Below are 22,902 nucleotides of genomic sequence, written 5' to 3' on the forward strand. Positions count from 1 at the left end.
TACACAGGGATAACAGCAAAAACATACACTGCATGGGAGACCGTTCCTTGACACAGGGAGAATGCAAATCCATTAGAATTCAATGGCCTCCCCTTCAGACCCTCAAAGGTCTCTCCTTTTCACGCGCACACTGGGCACTTTCAGGAAGCTTACACAGCTGTCGGGACAGCAAGTTACAGGTGAATGTTATTGAAGTTCATTTTCAGGCCTAGCTCTCTCAGCTAAGCACCCCAAATTACTCTCAAGAAAGTGATTAGTTGCAGTTCAGACCATGGAATTTTAGAAGTTAACTTCTGTACCTGGGTTACTGATGTTCAGAAGTTTGCAGGAATAGGGGTCTTCTCTGTCCTCCACTGGCACAGCACAACCATGCGCACCTATTATAAACTTCACAAGGACACTAAAATAATTTGGTTTTATTAACACCAGTTCTCTTCCCTCCTCCCTCCACCTGCAATAAACTTATTTCATCACAACAGCCTGTCTTTCACAGGATTAAGATTTTGAACTCCTTAAAATAAGCAGTGAGGGTCTGTCTCTGTGCAGAGCAACCACACGCATTCCTGTATGGGGGCTCAATTCCAAACCCACATGGGCCTTTCACACCTTTTACATGAGGGAACTGGAATATCAGCAACCAGGAATGGGATTAAAGACAGACAATACACTAAGAAGAAAAAGTCCTGTCTTTTCCTGCCTCGCTTTGTTACTTAATTAAGATCTGGTTAATATATATTCTGCATTCAAAAGGCAATAAATGAGGTAAAAAGACACAATAGTACCAAGAGAGGGACAGAGACTCCAGAGTACCTGCTATAATGTCTCAGCTTTGGGTTGTAGTTGAACAACAGGTTGCTCCTTACAGCTCCCGTGCTGCAGTCAGGAGACACCTTATGCCTCCACCTTAGCATCTACCTTAGCCTAGTCTTTCAATTAGCAGCCAAATATCCTCCTCAAATTCCATACAGGCTATGAAAGATCACATTTTTAGATGACTGAAGCAGCCATGCTTCACTCCAAACTGCACATGGACACCGAATTTGTGAGCAGTGAATGCCTTTCAGTGCAAGGCAGGTACCAAGAGGTGAGGCCTATTGAGATGACAACATTTATGGGAACGAGCCGCAGCAGAACTTCCTCAGCAGGAACAGACTGACTGGCCTGCAGACTGCCAGGTCTACACAAGCAATGAGGAAGGTTTCCTGGTGGTCACTCCCACTGCAGCTATTTGGGGCACCTGGTTCGGTAGGAAGTAAGCTGAAACTCTACAGCTGAAGCTCTTGCAAAAGATTTTGTGGTTCTCTCACCAAATACTACCCTGCTTGCTTTCAAGTATCCTGAATTACTAAGTATTTTGAAGTGTACACTGCAACGCAAAAAAAGGAGTCCTACACATCACTAATGAATAACGGCAATTCATTGCAAGAACAAATAGCAGTGAGCACTTGACCAGTTAGAAGTTTCTGTATACAGTTAACAATTAAAATTACCTCTATAAAAATAGTTCCAGCCCAGAATAAGGAGTATTTTTATTTAGTACTAAGCAGAATTAAAAAAAATAAATAAAAAAATCAGAGCATAAAATGTTCACAAATTAAGAAAAAAGAATCATTTCCAAAAAACAGGATTAAAATCAAGATATTCGTGCATTGTATTCTTTTCTCCTCAAAGCCCCCAAAATACAAAACACTGGAGATTACCGTTGGCTCAGTGCAGGATGTCGTTTCAAGTGCTTGAACCAAGTGTCCCTTATAACACTGCGCAGTTCATGGTTGTGTCGGGCTGACAAAACACCTACAACAACATCATAATGTTTCAACTTCCACTGAGGAAAGAAGGCCAGTGGACCTAGAAGTATAAAGTGACAACAGATTTATTACATGCACATATTACAAATCTGAGTTGCAAACAAGAATCAAAATACACATCAAAAGCAAAAATACTGGGTACCTGAAACACTAAGAAATGAGAGGTAAAATTGCAAGAATTGCATTCTTGGTTCAGAATCAGGAAAACATTTTCAACACATCAAAACCTTCCCCAGCCACCTGTGAAAACTCTACTAACAAACTAAGCAAGTCACTGCAGGTAAACAAAACTAGAAAGTGTCACACATAAAGCAGGCAAGAATGTAAGCCTTGGTTTTCATTGACACCGTTCTTAAAGCACTTGCCTGCCTGTTGTCTGAGCAAACTGCCCCCTGAGAACATGCTTTTGCTCTTTTTCCTACAAGCCATCAGAAACCTTATAGGCAAGACACAAGGTCCTGCTGTCCACTCTGCAAAACTCGTAAGAGATTTCAGGCCTTCTGCTTGTTTGTCGATACCTCCTGCAGCACAATTTGTCCTAAAGCCTGGGGGCTTGGCATTGCTGGTACCAGGCCTCCACTATTACAATTCACCATTATTCCACCTAGAAAAAAAATATTTAAATAAAGCCCGTCAGATTCAGAAATACACCAATTTTCCCTCCATTAATTCTTAAAGCTGCTGGGCACCTCTGCTTCCCCATTTCACTCTAATATGTCAAGGCCCATTGCTCCTAGCCTTCCGAAGCTGACCACGACTCTGCCTTCACGCAGGGTATTACATCCCTGCACGGAGGAATGCTCTGGCTTTAGTCGTAGCTGGGTGTCACGGCCAATTCTTGTAATCCGTGATTTAGCCTGTGCTGTTTTAATTTAGAGATCATGAAAGCTGGACTTGCTTTAAAGCAAGACTGTCACTAGACAGAAACCTGAGAAGCTGTGACTTGGAGCAGCAATCAGGCTGGCAAGTAGCTGAAGTGAATCTGTGTAGTTCAATTTGTCAGACACTCTGGAGTTAAGAGGAAGATTTATATTTAGCTCTAGCAAAACATTGCTTTCATCTCATCTCGCTAAACTTATTTTTCATTAGGCTTCAGAGAAAGAAAATAAATGTAAATGCGAAGGTCCTCTAAACTACCACATACAGCATAGATGAGATTTTTTTTCTAATCTAATTTTAAAGAGACCAAAAATATTTCCAAGTCTGTATTGTGTACTCCCACTAGAAAGTGAGTTATTATCCAGATTCCACTTTCCGTGCCAGCTTCCACTTTCTCCACTTTGAAAGGGGGAAGACGGATGGGTCTCGTTACAGGGCCCCACAGCACCGTCAGGAGATCCACACCGCGGCTCGTCTGGCCTCGGAGCCTGCCTCCAGCCTGCACTGAAGCCCCAAGAGGCCTTGTGCTGCACTGAATCCACATCAAGAGACCCCCAAGGAACATCTTTTAGCTCTAGGGCTTATTGAGAATGGCTTGCACCCAACTCCCTAGTCCCAAGGCCAAGTAACACAGTGCTCTGCCACCGATTCTCGGGAGGGCACAAGAGCAGGCAAGCAGGGAGTGATGTTTTCAGAGGCAAACCTTCCCCAGTCTATTTCCCACTACGTACTTAGTTCTAAGCATGCAGACACTGATTTTCTGGGGAAAAAAAAAAAAAAAAAGCTTTAAGTTCCACAGTTATTTAAAGGAAACTGTGCTGACAACACGTACAAGCTTACTGATAACTTAAGCTGTAAATTAACCTACTAAGAGAAGCATACATCAGCTTACCCTCAAGAGGAATGAAAACCCAGGCAGTAGGCCACTATTTCCATTCCTCAGTATCAGTTTTCACTGAACTCAATCGTTATCTCTCTTATAAAAACAACGGATTGAATTGGTGGCAAGGTTCAGGAATATGATTTGTTTGCTGACATTGCTCTATAAAACATCTGAAGAAACTTGTGAATCGAACACATCACTCAATCCGAACACAATTTAGCCTTTCCATGTGCTGCTAAGTACTGACTATCCAGAGCCTCTGCATGCCTTCAGAGGCCACTATACATCGAAGATCTGCCAGGGCTCCACAGCAGAGGTATATGATACAGCCACACATTCGTAAGACCACAACATTATAACAAATTCTCCTATAGTCTCATAGATCTTTCTCACACATCCTGTTTATTTCCAGGCTTTTCTTCAATCCTTTGATTATTCTTTAAACAGCCTCTGCAGCCTTATCTGCAAGCCCTCCCATATAAACCTCAGAAGGACTAACATGTTTGTAGACTGCATATTAGGCATGGTCTACACAGATTCAGTTTTTTAAATATCACTTATAATTCAAAGCAGAGCAATTTCTAAACTAAAATGTAAGAAAAATGGAACTATGAGCAGAATTCTGTAGGGTGACTTGACTCAATACGGTAAGTTGGCTTAAATCATTTTTTTTAATAAAAAAAAAAAAAAGCTACCTGAATAAAAAAAATGTACTTTCACTCAGTTTATATTTTAAAATGAGTGAAGCTTTTTCTGAGGAACCATTCATGTGGAAACAGCATTAATGTAACAGATGCTTCAGAATTAATATCCTACTGCTATTAGAACAGACAGCTCTCTCTCTTGTTTTAGGCCATCTTCAGGCTTAGTAAGGTAGCATTACAGCAGTCTATATTCAGAAGATTGTCTTTTCTGTCCCACGGGTTATGCCATTTTACTTTTAATACCTTTGAAAATGGAAAAAAAGAAAAACAGAAAGAAAGCAAGACAGATTACTTGTGCAAAAATCTGATGAATAAGCTCCCCACTCGTTAGCAGAGGTTTCTACTTCTGTCTGAAAAGCAGTACTAACACTTGTTAAACTTTCAGGAAAACAGACTGAGATGTCTCTCTCTGAACTAACACTATCAAAAAAGAGGCAGACAGTTGAAGACAGAGGAATAAAAATATGAGGCTATTATTCATTTATATAAATATACATTTATATAAAGATAATTCAGATATGTGCATGTACATGATCTGATGCAGCAGAAGTTAAGAGAAAATGCTGACCTCTGAGTCAATAGTAACAAAGTATTTATATAAGCAATCAATACTTGCCACTGGGGACCAAGGTGAATTCTCACATATTATATTCTCAAGCATTCTTAGGCCAACATTTTCAGCATTAATAATAGGCTTAATGTATAAAATTCATTACTCTTAACCTTGCACGGGTTGTGAAGATTACAAGGGGTAATGACTTTAAACTAAAAGCAGGGAGATTTAGCTTAGACGTTAGTAGGAAATCCTTCCCTCAGAGGGTGGTGAGGCCCTGGCACAGGCTGCCCAGAGAAGCTGTGGATGCCCCATCCCTGGAGGTGCCGAAGGATGAACCTGGTCTGGAGGGTGGCAACCCTGCTCATGGCAGGGGGGCTGGAACTGGATGATCCTTAAGGTCCCTTCCAACACAAACCACTCTGTGATTCTATGATAAATAAGCCATTAATATTTCCAGTTCCAGTAGCAAAGGAAAACCTGCAAATTTTGTGGTTTGTGAAGATGAGGGAAGCAGTTCACCAGAAGCCTAATCCCAGCTATGCTATTAGCTTTCTGCATGACCCAGCGTATGTCTCTTCCCCCTTGTGTTGTTCACACTTCCCATTTGCTTAACAGACAAAGTACCTTACAGGGATGTGGCCACTGGCTTACTAACTGTGAAAACCTATATAGGAAAAAACAAAACAACAACAACAAAAATTGGGTATCACATTCCTTGAGAAATCTTAGAAGTGTCTTTAACTGAAGGGATGCAGAAGGAGGAGAAACATTTTCCATTAAAAGGCCACGCTACCATTAGCTGCCTTGCTTTTGAAGTCTTACTGTCTTAAAGCTGCATCTCAGATGCATCAAGCAGCCCAAGACCTCTCTGCGGAGCATATGTAGCCAATTGTGCAATGCCTACCCCACACTGGGTGCTGCATCTGGCACAAATAGCTTTCACTTAGCTGTTTGGCTTAAGCTGGTTACCCACACCAAAGACTACAAAACCAGGAGTGGAGGCAGCCCCCTCTCAGCTGCTGAGATCCACTTACAAATGGATCTCGACAAATTAGAGGGCCGGGCAATCCCCAACCACAAAAGGTTTAACAAGAGCAAGTGCTGGATTCTGCACCTAGGATGGGGCAACCCGGGCTATACGTACAGACTGGGGGACGAGAGGCTGGGGAGCAGCCCCACAGGGAGGGAGATGGGGGTTGTGGTGGACAGCAAGGCAGGGAGGTGGGCAGGGGAGGCCTCATGGCGGCCTGCAGCTCCCTCACGAGGGGAGCGGAGGGGCAGGCGCTGAGCTCTGCTCTCTGGGGACAGCGACAGGACCCGAGGGGACGGCATGGAGCTGGGACAGGCTGGGGGTTAGGGAAAGGGTCTGCACCCAGGGGGTGGATGGGCACTGGGACAGGCTGCCCAGGGCAGCGGTCTCGGCACCGAGCCTGAAGGAGCTGAAGTGTTTGGATCATGCTCTCAGACATCTGGCCTGACTTTTGGGTGATCCTTTGGGGACCCAGGAGTTGGACTCAATGACCCTTGTGGATCCCTTCCAGCTTGGGATATTCTCTGCTCCTATGATTTAATTCTGCACAGCAACCATAATGAGTATTTCTGTCAGCACCGGGACTGACAGAAGCCCCATCTGCCAGTCTGGTACCACATGGTTAATCAGCTCTTACTGAAGCTTTTCTTAGGCTGGGGTATTTGTAAGGACACGCTCCCATACAATTCTCGGATGTCTGACCACACATGGATTTCTATCAGTGCAGCTGTTCACCTCAGCATGACCTACCATAAGCTTTCACAGGATTTTCAGTCAACAATTTTCACAAAACCAGGGGAAAATGCCAGTCTTTGGGACCTCCACCTGTCTGTCAAGCTTGACAAAGAGCTACCAACTAATTAAAGTCAGGGAGAGACACAGAAAGGGGTAAATAAATGCGTATGGAAAGCACAAAGCTCTGCCCTTGGAAAACAAGACTAAAGACACAGAAGTGTGTCTCCTACGGAGTTGACCACAGTAAGAGGTCCATACTGACCCTGGTCAGATTTTAACCACCTCAGCTGCTGTCAAAGGCTCCAGAAGTTTTTCAAAATCCCAAATATTAGCATGCAGCTCTCCTTCCTGTGAGACTGACTCTCAAGTAAAATGTCAAGTCAAGCTGTTAATTATATTTACTGCCATTAGAAGGAGATGAAAAGATTGAGAGATCATTTAGCCTGATTTTGTCAATAAACAAAGTAAATGTGATCTTGCTGCACATATCTCTATTGATGAGTCCCCTAACAACTACTAAATCTGCCAGGTGTTTTCTGTCAAGTCTGACAAATAGCACAGGCTCCAAAGTGGTTCAGTTCCTACATGTTTCATGGAACCAGACTGGATAGATAGCAAAGGGACTCCTTGTTGGTGCTTGCACTGCAAGCCCCAGCAGTGTAGGCTTCCTTGCGCTACCAGACACCAGAAAACTGCCACCAGCAACTGCTGGAGTGAGAGAGCTCCACAAAAAGCTGGGCTTTGTATCTTCTGCTAAACACGCAGCTATCCTCTTTTTAAAAGACAATTAATGGAATTAAGTAGGCCAGTCAGAAGTTATTAAGAGTATTCTAAACTAAGCCACTTCACAAAATAAGATTAAAAAGGACCCCACACACCAAACCCACATATTCCAGGTGTTATCTCTGCCTATTCTTCTGACTTTGCAACCATATCCCTGTTTTTAAATGACTTTCTTTTCTGTACTGCTTTGTAAAAGGTCCAAACAAACACGGAGGAAGGAATTAACTGAATATAAAGAAGGTTTGTATTCACAGAGTGCTGACACATGCAGAAAAAGAACAAACCAAAGAGCAAAGGCAGCTCTCCCCCCAACTCTAATCTTCTTCACTTGAAGTAATCTGCTGTAGCTCATCTGCATTACAGGTCCCTGTGCAAGCAGAGCTACACGACCTCACTGCAGGACCTACTTTAACCACAGCTAAAAATCAACAAGACATGCACCCCGGTTGCTGCAGGAGCACAGTGCTCCTTGACACAGACAAGCCTTTAGACAAGCTTTTAAGCAAGCTTTACAGAAAACCTCTGTAGGCAGAAGATTTATTTATTTTATTTTTTTTACATCAACAGCATTCCCTTAAGGAAACAGCAGGGCCCTTCAAAGTTGCAAAGCAGCAGGAGTAATACTGGCTGGATGATGGTGCTCTAAACAACGTTAATGATACAGCACTTGCACACTTCCAGGCAGATAGGGGAACAATGTGCCAAGCATCAGAAGTGTAGCCACAAAAGGAACAAAGCAAATCCTTTTTGCAACACCTAAACCAATGTGTGTTTTTTGGAAGCACGGCACCTTTACCTTTGAAAAGTAAATTAGCAATCTCTGGTGGCACGGAACAAAAGCCTGCTCCCAGAGAAAGTTGCTTGCCCCCTTCTGGCTGTTCTAGCCAGTGGGCAATTTAAAAGGTAATGGGTAAAGACAGACCTTCCTTCAGCCACAAGCCTTGCTGCCCAGCTCTGGCAGAACCTGGACTCTTTGGCCCTTGCTTCAATGCCAAAATGCATTAACATGTACAGCTCCAATGTTGCTCATCAGTAGTTTGCAATGCATCACGCAGAACAACTGCGAGTTGAAAAAAATCCCAAATCAGTTGCCAAATATTGGATTGTTGTCAATTATTTCAGACCCATCAAAGGTGATGGGCTTGCTTCTGTTTGGGATGGTCCAGCCCTGCAGAACAATGTTCTAGTAAGATCTTACAGATCCAGGCCAGGGAACAACTTGCATTTTAGGCAGAACTGCACAGCTACTGCCACTGCCAAACGTGACCTGTTGCCAGCAGGTTTCTGTTTCCAAGGCCATCACACTAATTAGTCTTAGCATGCCTACAAAAGATGAAATACCTTAATGACCAAGCAATGTACGAGCTGTATATTGGCAGACAGGGTCTCAAGAACACCTCTTCTTAAGAAGGTATCACTTTTTGGCAAAAAATTCTTGTGGAGCAAAGCATTATTCATAGCCTCAGGGGTTGTTTCTACATTTTGTTGTCTTAGTACTGAAAAGCCAAAAGCAGGCTAAGCTCTCCCTCCTCTCTCACGTACACAGGTTAGTCTGTGCAGGACACGGCCCTAATTCTGCAAGGTAAATCACTAAATGCCAGTCTGACCAACCCTCATGCGGTTCCATTAGGCCAGCGCTGGAGAAAGTACGTGCTGAGCCACAGGACAACAGATGGCACACAAGCAGTTTCTAGAAAATGGCGTTTCTTAATCTGTTCCACAGTTATTCAGACTGACTCTTAACATAACCAAAAGGGTCAAGTTTTATCTGCCGCACACCCTCAGAAATGTAACAGGAGCTATGTCTGAAAGGGCATCGCCCTCAGCAGAGCAGCAGCACTTTATACTGAGTGTGGGGGGCTTCCGATTAGGTACAGTAACTGAAGCCCTACAATTCATAATTTCCTACTCAGTACGACTCACACCATCAATTAAAACCTACAATTAGCAACGAAGCAATAAATCCACATGGAGTGCGAAAAGCAGGTCTGTCTGTTCTTTCTCAAGTTTCTGAGGTCATTTTATAATTAGCTTTTATCTAAGATTTTTACAAAAATTAACTAAAGCTTCCTACCCACAAACTTCCTTTGGAGAGCACCTGTTTGTAACCAGTTAGACTTCAATTAAACCTAAAAGCATGTTCTTGCACAAGTCTTGCTCGGAAGTGTGAATTACAGCCCCATTAACTGATAAATAAAAGGAGAGCAAAGAGCCACCCAAGTCAGGGCACCAAGGCAACGGTCAGTGCCTTTGGTCTCAGAACAGATCCTATTTATTTTCCCAGTTAATGAGCACGGCGTACACGAAGCATACTGTGACACCAAGGTGAAAGTCGTCATGAACACAGAGAAGTCTGAACACCACGCAGTGAGAGATGGATGACTCCAAGGGCCAAAGCATGCAGGCAGACCACAGGCCTCTCAGATGCAGCAGTCAGGAAAAGGGTTTTATTAAAGGAGGCACTTCCAGGAGAAGGAGAAGGAAGGAGCAGAGAATGGAATAGGAATCATTGTCTATAGGTCAGATGACTTTAGATGGAAACAACAGGAATGCACTGCTACAATGACTAGAAACGGAAAGCCTATTTTATCAGTAGAAATGATAAGTACCTGGCTTGTCCAGCTTACGAAAAAAAAGGCTTAAAACAGATACCTTTGCTCTCTGTGGTTGCATGATAGCCATGTAGTCCAAGGAGGAGAAAGACTTGCAGCTGAAAGGCTTACGAACAGAAGGGCATAAACCAATTGCAAGCAAGTTTAGGCCAGAAATGAGGAAACATTTCTAAGAAAGACCATAAGCTTTTGGAACAGCCCTTTCCAAAGAACACAAGAATCCAAGTGAACAAATAAAAAGCAACCTCAACCCTTCATTAAATAAATATAGGCTGCCCAGCTGCCATTTTAAGACAAAGATCGAGAGCTGCTTATTAGAAAGGGTAAGCTGAATTGACAGTTTTGATGTCTATTCCAATTTTGTGTTAATAAGTTGAACGCGTCGAGGTAAATAATCATTAAACAGGTTGTCAGCTTCTTAATAGCAATTTCCATTCTGTGCGTGTGTGCAATAACTATTGAGAGTGGAATTATACTTCTCAAAAAAAAAAAAAAAGAAAAAAAAAGAAAAGATGTATTGCTTTTGACCTATGCTGGTAGCTGGTTTTGCAACTGTTGAGACACAGGCAAATGACATATGAGGTGTACAGAAATAATGCATTTTTATGCCACAGCTAGCATGAAACACTGTCCTGTGATCAAATTGAATTCTTATTCATACCAGGGACTGCAGGCAGTATGTAATAAAGAACAACTGCAGTAGGAAAAAAAAAAGAAAAAGAAAGATCAAGAAAGTCAGTAATGAAACACGCCTGGCTTTATCAGGTAACACCTGATCTTCTTAAATAGTCTCAAATTCAAGAAGTATTTTAATAAATAGGGACATCTCTTACTCTTGTATACTAATTTGTTAATGTTCCTAAAACAGTCTGAATAAATAGCACAGAAGACATCAGAGAGAGAAGAGGTCCCTTAGCTCATCCTCCTGTCCTCTGCCAAGCAGCCATACCTGCAGCTTGTACACTTCCCAGTATTTTGTGAGGACTCAGGGCAGACTCTCCCTGAAATTATAATGCGAAGATCGAGCCCATAGAGAGACAGCTCATGTATCACCCTGAGCATTTTCCTATGGATGATGGAAGTGCTATTTTTATATGAAGCATCAGTTTTTCTCCCCTCAGTGTCAATACATTACTCAATAGGCTACAACTCAATAACCTTTGCACAACCAAAATGTATGCTTACTCTTTCTCTATTAAGAATGTACATTAAAAATAATAATGATAATCTAGTTGTCATTATCGAGTGCAACATAGTTTCACAGTAACGAGCATAAACTCCGCCAACAAGTGCGGGTAACAGCGAATCCCTGAGGAGCGAAGCTTCCTCGCTCCTTCCCCAACTGAGAAACTTCTGGATTTCCTTACAAATCTCAGCAGAAGATGTCACCGTGCGATCTGGTGTTGCCACTTCCAACCCCAGCCCAACACCACGGAGTTGCAAAGGCAGCACCGCGGAGGAAGGCCAACGGGGCAACCCGCACGGGGGGCTCAGCACAGCTCCGGCTCCTTCGCGGTGCCACCGCCACCCCGCTCATTGCTGGAGGGCCACAGCACCGAGCGGCACCTGTGCAGCCCCGCAGCCCTTGGGCTCCCCAAGCCCCCCGGCCTTGCTCCTCTGCTGATGGCCCCTGGAAAGCAGCAGGCAGGCTCCTGGCTCCTCACACCTGGGCTGAACCGTGAAGTGGCCCTGGCGTGGGGCTTTGTTACTGGCGGGGCTCTGCACAGAGCCCTAAGCACACCTCAAAATAAAATAAAATAACTGAGTATCGCCCCACCGGGTCCCAGACACGCCGTACCACCAGCAGCCGGCTGCTCCCAGCCGGGGGTCTGCCCCATGTTTCTCTCCCAGCCCCTTCCCCGCACTGCAGCCCCGCTGGGGTCGGACCCGGCCCCACAGCCCCGCGCCCCGGGGGGGGGTCGGAGCCCTGTGGGGCCACAGGCGGCACAAAGCGCGGCCCCGCTCTGGGGCGGAGCGCTGGGGTCCCCCCGCCGCTGCCCCTCGGAGATCAGCCCCGGCCCCCGCCCGGAGCCCGGCACCGGCCGCAGCCCCGTGCCCCGTCCCCTCCCGCCCCTTCCCTACCTGCCGCCTGCCTCCCGGGGCCGCCGGGGCAGCCGAGCAGCAGCCAGAGGTGCAGCGCGACCCCGAGCGCACAGGGGCACAGCAGCACCAGCCAGTTGCGCATTGGCCGCCGCCGCCGCCGCCGCCGCCGCCGCCTCCTCCTTCCCCTCCGCGCCGGCCTCTCCCGGCGCCGCCGGGGCTCCGGGCAGGCTGTGCCGGGCGCGGCTCCTCCCTGCTCGGCCGGGCCGGGCCGTGCCGGGCGGCGCTGCCCCGCGGCCGCCGGGAGCTGCAGTCCCGCCCCGGCCCCAGCGGGCGGCGGCGGCGCGGGCGGGCGGCGGCGGCCGCCTACAGCCCCCACAATGCCGCGGGGCCGCCCCGGGAGCCCGAGGGGAGCGGGGCCGGGGCCGCTCCGGCGGGGAGGCACCGGGGGAGGGCCCCGCAGCGCCCCTCAGCGCCCCGCCGCGGCTCGGGGCTGAGCCCGTCCTGTCACCGGCCCCCGCGGCCATCCCAGGGGGACAGCCCGGCTTTTGGAGAGTTTAGAGGTGGCCACTGGTGGCAGCTGGGTCCCGCCATGAGCAGCCTCGAGGTCCTGCGGGACGGTCAGGGCTCTGGAAAGGTCCTCTGGTTGTGCTTGGAACGTGAGGGGCTCGGCAGAGGCTTAAAGCCCTTCACGGTTTTCGTCCTTGAACTCAGCACAGCCCAGAGAAACTAGGGAAGCAGCCTTCCCGGGTGTTTCTTGTTTGTGCAACACCGTTACCTGCAGCGCGTCCCTCTCAAGAAGTGATGGTGCAGTAACAAACTAGCTTTCCAGAACAATCCTTTAATAATCCAATAAAGGCAGGAGAGTGCTCCACTTTGGCAAAGAACTGCATCGACATTACAGCACTCAAGCACAGCTGTGCTTCTGAGTGGAATATTTTATTCCAGCAAGGAGTATGATAGTTGGCTAAAGTCTCCTGAGAGGTTTTGGACAATCAAAGCGTCGTTACTGCAACAGGCCAATGGCCAAGAAGTGATAGTAACATTCATATTCCTGAGAAAGTGTGTTGGGAGATGGTCACAGCCCAAGCTCAGTCTTGCCTCATACCTTCAACCACCGCTTTCTGCAGTTGGGTAGCTGGGCTGAACAGCCAGGAGGGTACCTGTCTGCAGAACATCACTGGTTAAATAGCTTTCAATAATATGAGATGAAGGAGAACACGAGTTTATTGGCGCTTTAAGAAATTATTTGTCTCTCTGGCCCTTTTGAACACAAATAGCAAAGACAAATGTTTCCTTGGCCTTGTGCAGGGTGAATCTACCTGCAAAAGTGATGTGGATAAATAAGCTTCTCAGAAGTCAAAGCATAAACTAGACGTTATGGTATAGGAGCTGAAAGGCTTAAATTAATGCTTGCTGATGGTATTCTATCAGAAACACATAATCTGCTAATAGAACTGTATGAAGTATAATTAAAAGAAAGGATTGAGTTTTTAGGAAAAGAAGACTAATTCTGTTTTTGAAAATCCTCAAGCTGTGGAAGTGATTGGAAAATGCTTAAAGTCCTTTTGCACAGCTTAATTAAAATTCATTCTTCAACTGGAGTGAGATATTGGAAGGAAAATCAATGACTTTAACCTACGTACATTGGGTTTAAACTGAAAAAAAAAAGTGTTGGAAATACATCAGCTTTATTTTGTTTGCATACATAAGCATATTTAATATGCAATTGAGTGTATATTTGTCAGGAAATAATACTACAAGGAGAAGTATATTACACAAATATGCCATTTGATATTAATCACTATTTACACTTCACTTGCCTTTCAGCAGGGTCAGCTGCAGAAATAAAAACTGTTGTAACTGCTAATATTCCTATACCTTTGCCTGTTTTCCTTTTACTTAATACATCAGGTTCCCTCACATCAGTTCACTCTGGACCAGGTGAAGTGATGTGGAGCTAATTTATATACCTGTCCAGGAGTGATACTTACCTGCAGACAAAATAGAAGACTCAATTCCTTAGTACCTTGCTTTAGATACAAAAACATACCAACAATATGTCATTTACAATGTGTCATGAAAATATACCATTTTCATTCTGTGCCTCGTGGTCAGATTTACCCTTCTAATGTTACAGACTCAGGTTGTCCCTCTGGCACACAAGGCATAACGTGTTGGGCACAAGAGCTGGAGAGTGGGCAGAAATTTGCTTCGTGAATCCTGGAGCCAAAGTTATGTACCAGAGTTAGCCAGTCTGTAGCATTCAGTTTTTTAATCTTTGTGGTCCTAATTATTCCCCTGGGCGGGCAATAATTCTCATAACCTAAGCAGATTCACCATGTGTATTGAGGAATTATCAGTCTTTTTCTTTCCTTCCGTAGGATCTCTAAAATAAACATATTTTGTTTATTTTCCTAGATGGAAGAGATATCTCCCTGCCTCCCCTTCCACTTTCTGATCAGGATGAAGTACAGATGCAGGCAAGTCCTTAGACTCCTCTGCTTGTGTTATTACTGCAGTCAGTATCTTTGGGGTCTCCTGAGGACAGACAAAGGAACTCCTGTGACAACCGAGCTCTGGAAAGCAGGCTGTCTTTCTGAAGGGCCTGCCAGCTCATATAATTAGCAGCAGCAAAGAAAAGTCAACAGTATGTGACCAGGCAACTCTAAGTACTGTGATGGACAGGTATGAAGAGCGACATGATTAGAAAGCTTTGTACAGCACACAGTGTGCAACTGATGTGGAATCAGGCCTGTGCTTATTTGTACACTGGATGGAAGCAAGAATCTAACAGAGTTTTGCCCAGGGCTATTTTCCTTAATAGTCTCCTAAGGGAGACTTACTAGACACTTAAAAAAAAAAAATCCAGATATGTTTATGACTACTGATTCTACTCTCTGTGCTCCTTTATTAAGAGCTTCAAAGAACTCAAAAGGTTAAAAAATGTCAGGATTTCCTTTACAGAAACCATATTGACCAGCCTCTTTCCATATTGGTGGTGAAATGCTTCAGGGCCTGGTGGTAATAGAACTAAATCTTGCAATCCCTTCATGCCAGTTGATAATAAAATAGCCTGTAGTTAGGATCTGTAAGAATCACCAGAAGTAGAGCAGTGTGGAGTGTCATGAGTTGCATTGTTTTTGTTTTGTTGTTTTTTAATAAAGGCTGCCCAGGGATTCCCAACTGAAGAATCAACTTTCTTGAAGCTATTCCACACTGTAGCTCTTTGGGTTGAAGGTTGAGGTGACAATGACCTGTTTCACACTGAAGTGTTTGGTAAGTTTCAGCTAAAATAATTTAATAATTTCTAAAAAATTAAGGATGTTACCTAAGAACATTTAAAAAAAAAAAAAAAAGTACTTGTTTCCTATGAAATTATTTGTCTATTATTTTGCTAGCCCCCCTTTTTAGTGGTTAGCATCCTCATGTCCATTTATAGCAATCCCTTTAAGCTTTGCTGATTTATATCAGCAAAATAGTGTTGTAACTTGCTCTTCTTTCTTGATGTTTTCTATGCAGATGTTCTAACCATTTTGGTACATGGATCTGATTTGTGGCAGGAGCCACAGTTTAGACTGACTTCTGTTAGGTCCAAGAATATTCTGTACGGTCTTCCTTTCACTGGCATTGCGAGAACCTGGCGACCAAAACAGCTCTCACATTATATTCAGAGATATTCCAGCTATCCTCATCTCACTTTACTTTATGGAAAGGTGCAGCTTTATATTTAATTTCCTCTCACTAAGTGGTCTCATGAGCATCCTAGTGGATGACCAAGTAACCATGCCTTATTATAGAGAGGGATAAATTAAAATATCCTTTATCCTTGTCATCTTTTGGAAAGAAGAGGCTGGTCAGTTTGATTTTGTTTATTGGGCCCAGCCTAACCTGCACAACAATTCATAACTACCATACAAAATTGTCTCACAGGATATCACAGTTATCCAAACTTATCAATACAGCAATGATAATTTTCACATTCTTAGTTGACTCCTAGTTGTGATCATGACAATCAAAAATAGAAATGGACTCAAAACTGATATATGATAGCAGTTAAATATTGACAGGCACACCTCAGAGAGCAAAGGGGAATGTCTTACAGAAATTTGGAACAGCCTGAAATATCCAATAATCAGGCAACAGCCAGCTGGTGGGGTCAGTTACTTCATGTGTAGCTAACAAGCAGCTATTTTTAACAAGTGGTACAAAGGCTTGAGTATACAGATATAAAAGAGAGTAAGGTTTCAGGAAGTCCTGTTGAAACTTATGACAGCAAATACACTTTTAAATCACATGGCTGGTAGGGAGATAAGCTGTTTGGAGCATTAAAAGGCAGATAGGCCACGTACTATTAATCATTTTATTATCCATCATTGGATTGATAATATGCAGGCTGTATTTCAATAAGAATCAAATCAAATCAAATAATAAAATAAAAAATAAAAATAAAAATAAAATAAAAATAAAATAAAATAAAATAAAATAAAATAAAATAAAATAAAATAAAATAAAATAAAATAAATAAATAATTACATGATTGGGTGCTTTTTTCATCTTGTGATTCTTACAGTGCTATAGAATAGATATAATCTGCTGGAAAATGCACAAGATGGCTGATTGATTTGTTGCAGAAGATGCAAGGTGAATGAGGTGGGACCATGAAAGAAATAGTGTTACAAGGCTATAGTATCTTCATTGATGCTCAGGAGAATTAGATTTCATCATTGCCTCTGTGTCATGGGATAAAAATCACAAAACTAAACATTGAACATTCACTCAATTTCTGGGCACTCAGGTTGCAAAAGTCACTCCAGTTTGTAGAGTTGAGGATTCAAGCTGAGGCTTGAACAAATGGGAATATTGTTTTATATGCTGAAAGAGCTAAATACTCTGAAGAGGCAGGTACTTAAAATTTCACCCCTCCTGTTGAGGCCCTTGCCACGGCTTCCCGCTGTAAGATAGGAATAGTTCCACCCTCTCATTCCTCCAGGACACTGTGGAGACACTTTGAGAAGCAATCAGTCATGAGCACCACAGAGAAGCTCATCAAGGACTAGTTCTACACTGAAAGCAGAATTTGTGAGTAAATCAAGCCTGGGGCTACACAATGAATAAAGACACCAAAATAGCATTGAATAACTGCTCATTAACTGAGCATTGCCTATACTGTGCCTTGTGGGAATTCCTGCAATGAAAATGTGTAATAGTAGTGCATACAAATGAGAGAGGCAAATGGAAGATGCATAAGCAAATTTAACTCTGACATTTCTTAAATGAGTGCATAACTTAGCTACCTTAATGATCTTTTAATGTATTTTTCTGTTTATTCAGATCTGTTTAAATATCCATAAATGTGTTTGCATCTTGTTGCAAGTATTTTTTTTTTAGCTGGTATGGGCAGAACTGTGAAGAAATATAATCATTTGAACAGCCTTTGAATTATTGTTAAATTGATATTTCATAGTTGATCTGTCTAGCTATTTTCCAGAACCTGAAGCAAACATACCAAAACAAAACATACGTGTTTTGTTGGACTCAATGATCCTTATGGGTCCCTTCCAACTCAGGATATTCTATGATTCTATGTGCAGTCTGACAAAGAAGAAAATGCCTCAAAGAGACTATTATCTATGGTAATCCTTATATTCTCAGAATTTTCATTTATGATTTTTTTTTCATAAGAATCTTACCATCTGAAGGTTTTTTTTTTTTTTTTTCTCTTGATCTTCTATGGATATGACTAACATATTCATACATCAGTACTTCAGATACATATATTGGAAATCTATGCGTTGTGTTCTGATGAATATGATAAAAGATCGTGGTGTGCTCTCCAGGGAAACCTCTCAGATAAGAACCAGTTCAAGAACCATGGAAGTGAGCAGTCTGTGCAACAAGAATGTTAAGAACAATTTTACAGCCAAAAGTCAAGTGAGCCACACTTGCCAGAGAGATGCTGTTATGCTGTAAAGATCATTAAAGTCAATCCAATCTGAAAGGATTTTAAAAAGTCACAATGGTTCTTTTCTATAAATATAAATTTAACAAAAAGTTTGGGTCATTCTTTTCTTTCACTGAAAAAAAAGAAACAACAATAGTGCATCTCTTTAAAGCACGCTGTACAAAGAATAAAGGGCTGCCATACACAGCCTAAAGTTCAAAGACACAACAGGGTATGGTACAGAGAGAGGATATGTAATGAATAGATTTTTACACCATACCTAGTACATTTTCAGTGAAATGGCCTAAGTTCTATTCCGTCTGTATACTTTGTGGGATAAGAGAAAGTATTTGGCCTAGACTTCAGTAACTTGGAAAAAAAACACACAACACCTTTAAATAAATAAATAAACATAAACAAAGCAACAGCAATAACCAAAGCAGTACTCAGGAACAAAGATTACACGTGAATGAATAACAGAGCAAGCAGTCACAGTTCTGCAAAGAAGAAGGAAAGCAGGATAGATTATTAGTAGCTCACAGTACTGGGGGCCCACTTCAGTCCTAGAGCCAGGACTGACTGCAGTTTGCAGCCATGTCACTTACTAAAGGGAGAAAAGTGACAAAGATACAAGTGGTGGCACAACTGGCCACACTCCGGAAGAGACACCCGGGTAACAGTTCAAACTGGAAAAAGAAATACAGGAAGGGAGTACACAGTAAATCCAACTGGTACACCCAAAGATAGCCACAAGTTTTTAATTGTTTATTTTATGACCTATTTAACCTATGACCTATTTAAGGTTTATATGACGTCCATCTTTTCCTAAACTGAGAAGTTTGGAACTGAACCGTGAGGTTGAACCACGTCTCAGAAGTAACATGGGACCAGGTGACACCTTACCGAATGCAGACCACAAAAGCTAAAGAGCTTGCTTTCTGTTTCTGACAGTACATGTATTAAAATCCACTTTTAAGGTCATTCAAGCTGAGGCTTGGTATTTGTTTCTGTTTCAGTCGACTTTTATCACTTTATCAGTAGGTGGCAGTAATAGACGATCCTGTGCAATTTCTGCTTCACAAAAGGAGTCTGGGAAAGCAAATAGCCTATTTTAGGGCAAAGCTGCTCCTTTTGTTTGTTCACAAGTGTGAGTGGTGAAAATGCACTTGACAAACTTATAAGCACATCTTCCTTTAACAGACATAAACTTTCTTCTCATACCAGTTCTGGTATTTTTGGATGTGCTTAATATAATCATACTACAAAGTTGAATTAAATTAGATGCAAATATACAATATTTATTTTAAATATAATCCTCTCTAAAGATTAAATGTGCAGATGTCTTTAACGTTTCATATAACATTTATATACTCAATGTAATGACTTAAACTAATTATTAATACTTTTCAATACAAGAAACCTTTATTTCTCAGGAACAAGCCCTTCACCCAAGTTTTCTCTAGTCTTTGTGAAGAAGCAAATCCACATTCTGATGTGACCCCAAAGGTGAGAGATAACCACAGCATTTTCCAGGATAATATGTATACAGATTTTTATCTCTATACAACAAAGAGATAGGAAAAACTATATGCTGTCCTCCCAAAGTGCATCTTTTCTTACTCCTTTGACACAAGAAATTCAACTGGATAAAGAATTGCTGCATTAATGTTCCAGCCTTTTATATGCACCTTTACAAACCACTGTTCTTAAAGTGTTCTTTCCTTCTGCTAGGGTTAATCATATTGTAAGTCACTGCAACAAAATGCCATTTTACCATTAGTCCCTGGCACATTCTTTGTCATGATGCCCATCTGTACCAGTTAACCAGTTGGTAATACCTCTTGCATTTACCTTGGTGTCACTGACAGCAAAGTTTGTACTTATTTTAATCTGTGTTGTGACCTAGAATAGCTTAACTTAAATTTACCTTCATTTGTTCTTCTCCTTCCTTAATATTTTTGTAGAGCCTGGCTTAGAAATCCTACCTGTTAGCAGTAGCAAAGCAGCCTGCTACTAATTTAGTACATGGTATAGGGAGCAAAGAAGAGGAATTTGATATATAATACAGAAGGAAGTAATTTCAGTATTGAAATTATGACATTCTAAATTCAATATAAACCAAGAAGGTTAAGCTAAGGAATGCAAAACAGCCAGCCCTACAGATGGTGTTGATACATTATAATTTACCATTAATCCTCCCTTGGGAAGTCCCATTTCATCAGAGCAGCAAACACACAGATAAAATGAAGAAAGGCTTGCTAACAAAATGCCAAAAAGTTCTTGAATCTGACTTCTGTTCCAACTTTCTCATTCCACGAGATGACGGCCACAACTCTCACCGTTAACAGTGAGCATGTATTATTTTCTGGGCCTGAACTACAAAATGACAAATCTAATGGCATATGAAATAAAACTCAGAGAGATATGAGCACAAAACTAGGCGAGTAACAGGCCTGGTCTTGTTCTCATTCAAGTTGCTGGAAATCAAATCAGAGAGTCTGATGAAAATAAAAACTCATTGCTTCTGCCTATAAAAAACCTTACTGTTGGACAAAGCCATATTTTAGAGGCTTTTTTTTTAAAAAAAAAAAAAAAGTGTTGTACTTCATGAAATAATATGAATTTATTTTTAGAAAAGTGTTCAAGAACTTTCAGATATTTCTGTGTAGAGTTTGAGGTAAAATGTCTGAGCATGAAACTCAAATATCAATAGCAGATTTTGTAAACCATCTCAAATGTCAAAGCAGCAAAAATATAATAATGACAAAGATATTTTATGGTTTGGAAGGGTTGGAAGAAAAGACATTCTTTAAAATGTTGATTTGTGGATCAAGCTGACATAAAAAAAATTATGCCCTTTTCTTCACAGAGTCAATATTTTGATGGTGTTCTAAAATGAAGACATATATTCCTGTGTGATCCAAAGATGGTAACGTTACTTTGAACTGCTAATCTTCCAAGTCCTTTTTTTTCTTTTCTTTTTTTTCATTCAAATTAGCAGTTTGCCAACAGAATATATTAATACGAGGAACTAGTAAATAAAGCATAATGCCACTGGAGAAAGCTGTCCTGTTTTCCAACACAGTGTTATGCTTATACAGTTTAACTTCTTCAGGTATGTTACAGACATCTGTTGTAATAAATATGCAATTTACAGTTCTCCATGTTTTTTCCCTTTTTAACATCAGAAGCATGAAAACATCTTAATAAATAATATTTTTTTTTTTAATTTAAACTAAGTTATGAGCTGATGAAAGACACCACAAACATAGGATGCCAGCTATTAAAAGTATAAAAGGTTCAATATGTTCACAACTACTTCAAGAAAAGTTTTGGAGAAAAACCTGAAGTCCAAACCCATCACAGTCACCTCTTCTAACACTGGGTTTTTGGAAATACAGCTCTTAAAATGGGTGATGCTCAAAGCTAGTGTGAAATGTTTCAATCTCAAGACCTCAGATGCTAATTGGAAACAGAAAGCACGCTATTTGCAGCACTGTAATAAGCTGTGGCAATTTTATTATTTTCGATGGGAATGTTAATGATGAGCCACAAATGCAAGTTCTTACAAAGCCTCTGAGAATAACGCTGTGTGCCCTATATTCCCCTCCCTTGCTGCTCCAGTTAAAACCATACATGCAGAAGGACAAATGAAAATGTTGCCATGGTGATCAGCGCAGCTACCAAATCATTTACCGTGTAGGAAGGATTCCCTAAAGAACCTTATTAAGCATTTTGTTACTCCATTTTAACAAATGTTTTCAGAAAGCCATTTTTATTTCACTGTCAAGGAAATAGCTACTCAGTCAGCTAATGCCTGTTTCCCTACCCTCCAAGACAAAGCCAAGCACGCCGTGTGTCGGGAAATATTCTTGTTACAAGTTAGGAATAGGAATCTTAAACTGGGAAGTTTGAAATGGGAATCGGGATACAACCTAAATAAAACAAGACGTAGTCATGACATTTGAATGTTTGTTTTCAGAATAGGCATTGAAGCAGCTCTGTGCCTATTACACTACTGAAAGCTTCAGTTGGCAAATTAAAAGACAAACCTTTACATGAAAGAAATCATGACTCTATTAGTTACAAGGAATATATTCTTTTACAATAATATTACTCTAATGTGATAAATGTTATTTTTACAATAATATTACATTATATACATTAACATGTCAGTTTTGTGTTAGACAGCTGGTAAATGAGCTAGCCCCAGTCCAAATCCATCTGTCCTGCGTGACCAGAGGGGGAGCAGAATGCAGGCGGTCAGGTCATGCTATCCGAGTTGGTTGGCAAAGAAAACTAAACGTGTCCAATGCAGCCGTCTTGTATTTCTGCTGCACAGAACAGTACAATGAACACTGACAGAAACAGTTAAAAACACATTCAAAGGTAAGAATATGCACTTTGAGCTAATTGCAAAAAGCTTCATTTAACAAGCTGCCATTTTTGGCATCTAAATTCGACATTGAAGTATCCCAAGACCCTCAATTCCTCAGCTAGTCTTTGCCTTGCAGGTTCTTAAGGCACTCAAGGCATCCAAGTTTCTGCACACGAGGTGTGCTACGTTACGGATGGCTGTTCAGAGCCTCAGATCATTCAGAGTAATGGAATTTTCTGACAAAATTCTCCTCCCTCTTAACTTTTGAGGCTGACTTCACACATCTGTTTTCACAGAGTGAAATTTCCATCGTATTGACATACCATACATATAAAGTAGAGAACTGAGGGACCTCTCCTAATATATCAGACCAGAGAGAAGCTTTCAATTCATTCTTGAAGAACATTAAATAAATAAATAAGTAAATAATGTAACAGTTGTTTCCATCAGATGCCTTGATTGATATTAATTGTACTTAATAAATACTGATCATTCATACTCCATATCTCATTCTTTTCCTGTAGCTACACACCTGTGGTTTTACCCTGCT

At 41.9% G+C, this 22,902-nt stretch overlaps 1 protein-coding gene across 2 annotated transcripts in view; it reads right to left on the reverse strand.

Annotated features, from left to right (window-relative positions):
- Positions 1 to 12,312, reverse strand: part of B3GALNT2 (beta-1,3-N-acetylgalactosaminyltransferase 2) — a 31,284-nt gene extending 18,972 nt beyond the window's left edge. The window contains exons 1-3 of one of the 2 annotated variants that reach the window (XM_082756050.1): positions 12,073 to 12,312; positions 1,701 to 1,794; positions 300 to 400 (exon numbers count right to left, since the gene is read on the reverse strand). In XM_082756050.1, coding sequence (XP_082612176.1) covers positions 300 to 400; positions 1,701 to 1,794; positions 12,073 to 12,175 — 298 coding nt within the window. In that variant the 5' untranslated portion in view covers positions 12,176 to 12,312. Of the gene's footprint in view, positions 1 to 299; positions 401 to 1,700; positions 1,849 to 12,072 lie in introns of both variants that reach the window. The other variant, XM_082756049.1, reaches the window with a different exon arrangement.
- Positions 12,313 to 22,902: the final 10,590 nt, after the last annotated feature.

Source organism: Aythya marila, assembly GCF_965140915.1.
Source record: "Aythya marila genome assembly, chromosome: 3".
Taxonomy (NCBI): domain Eukaryota; kingdom Metazoa; phylum Chordata; class Aves; order Anseriformes; family Anatidae; genus Aythya; species Aythya marila.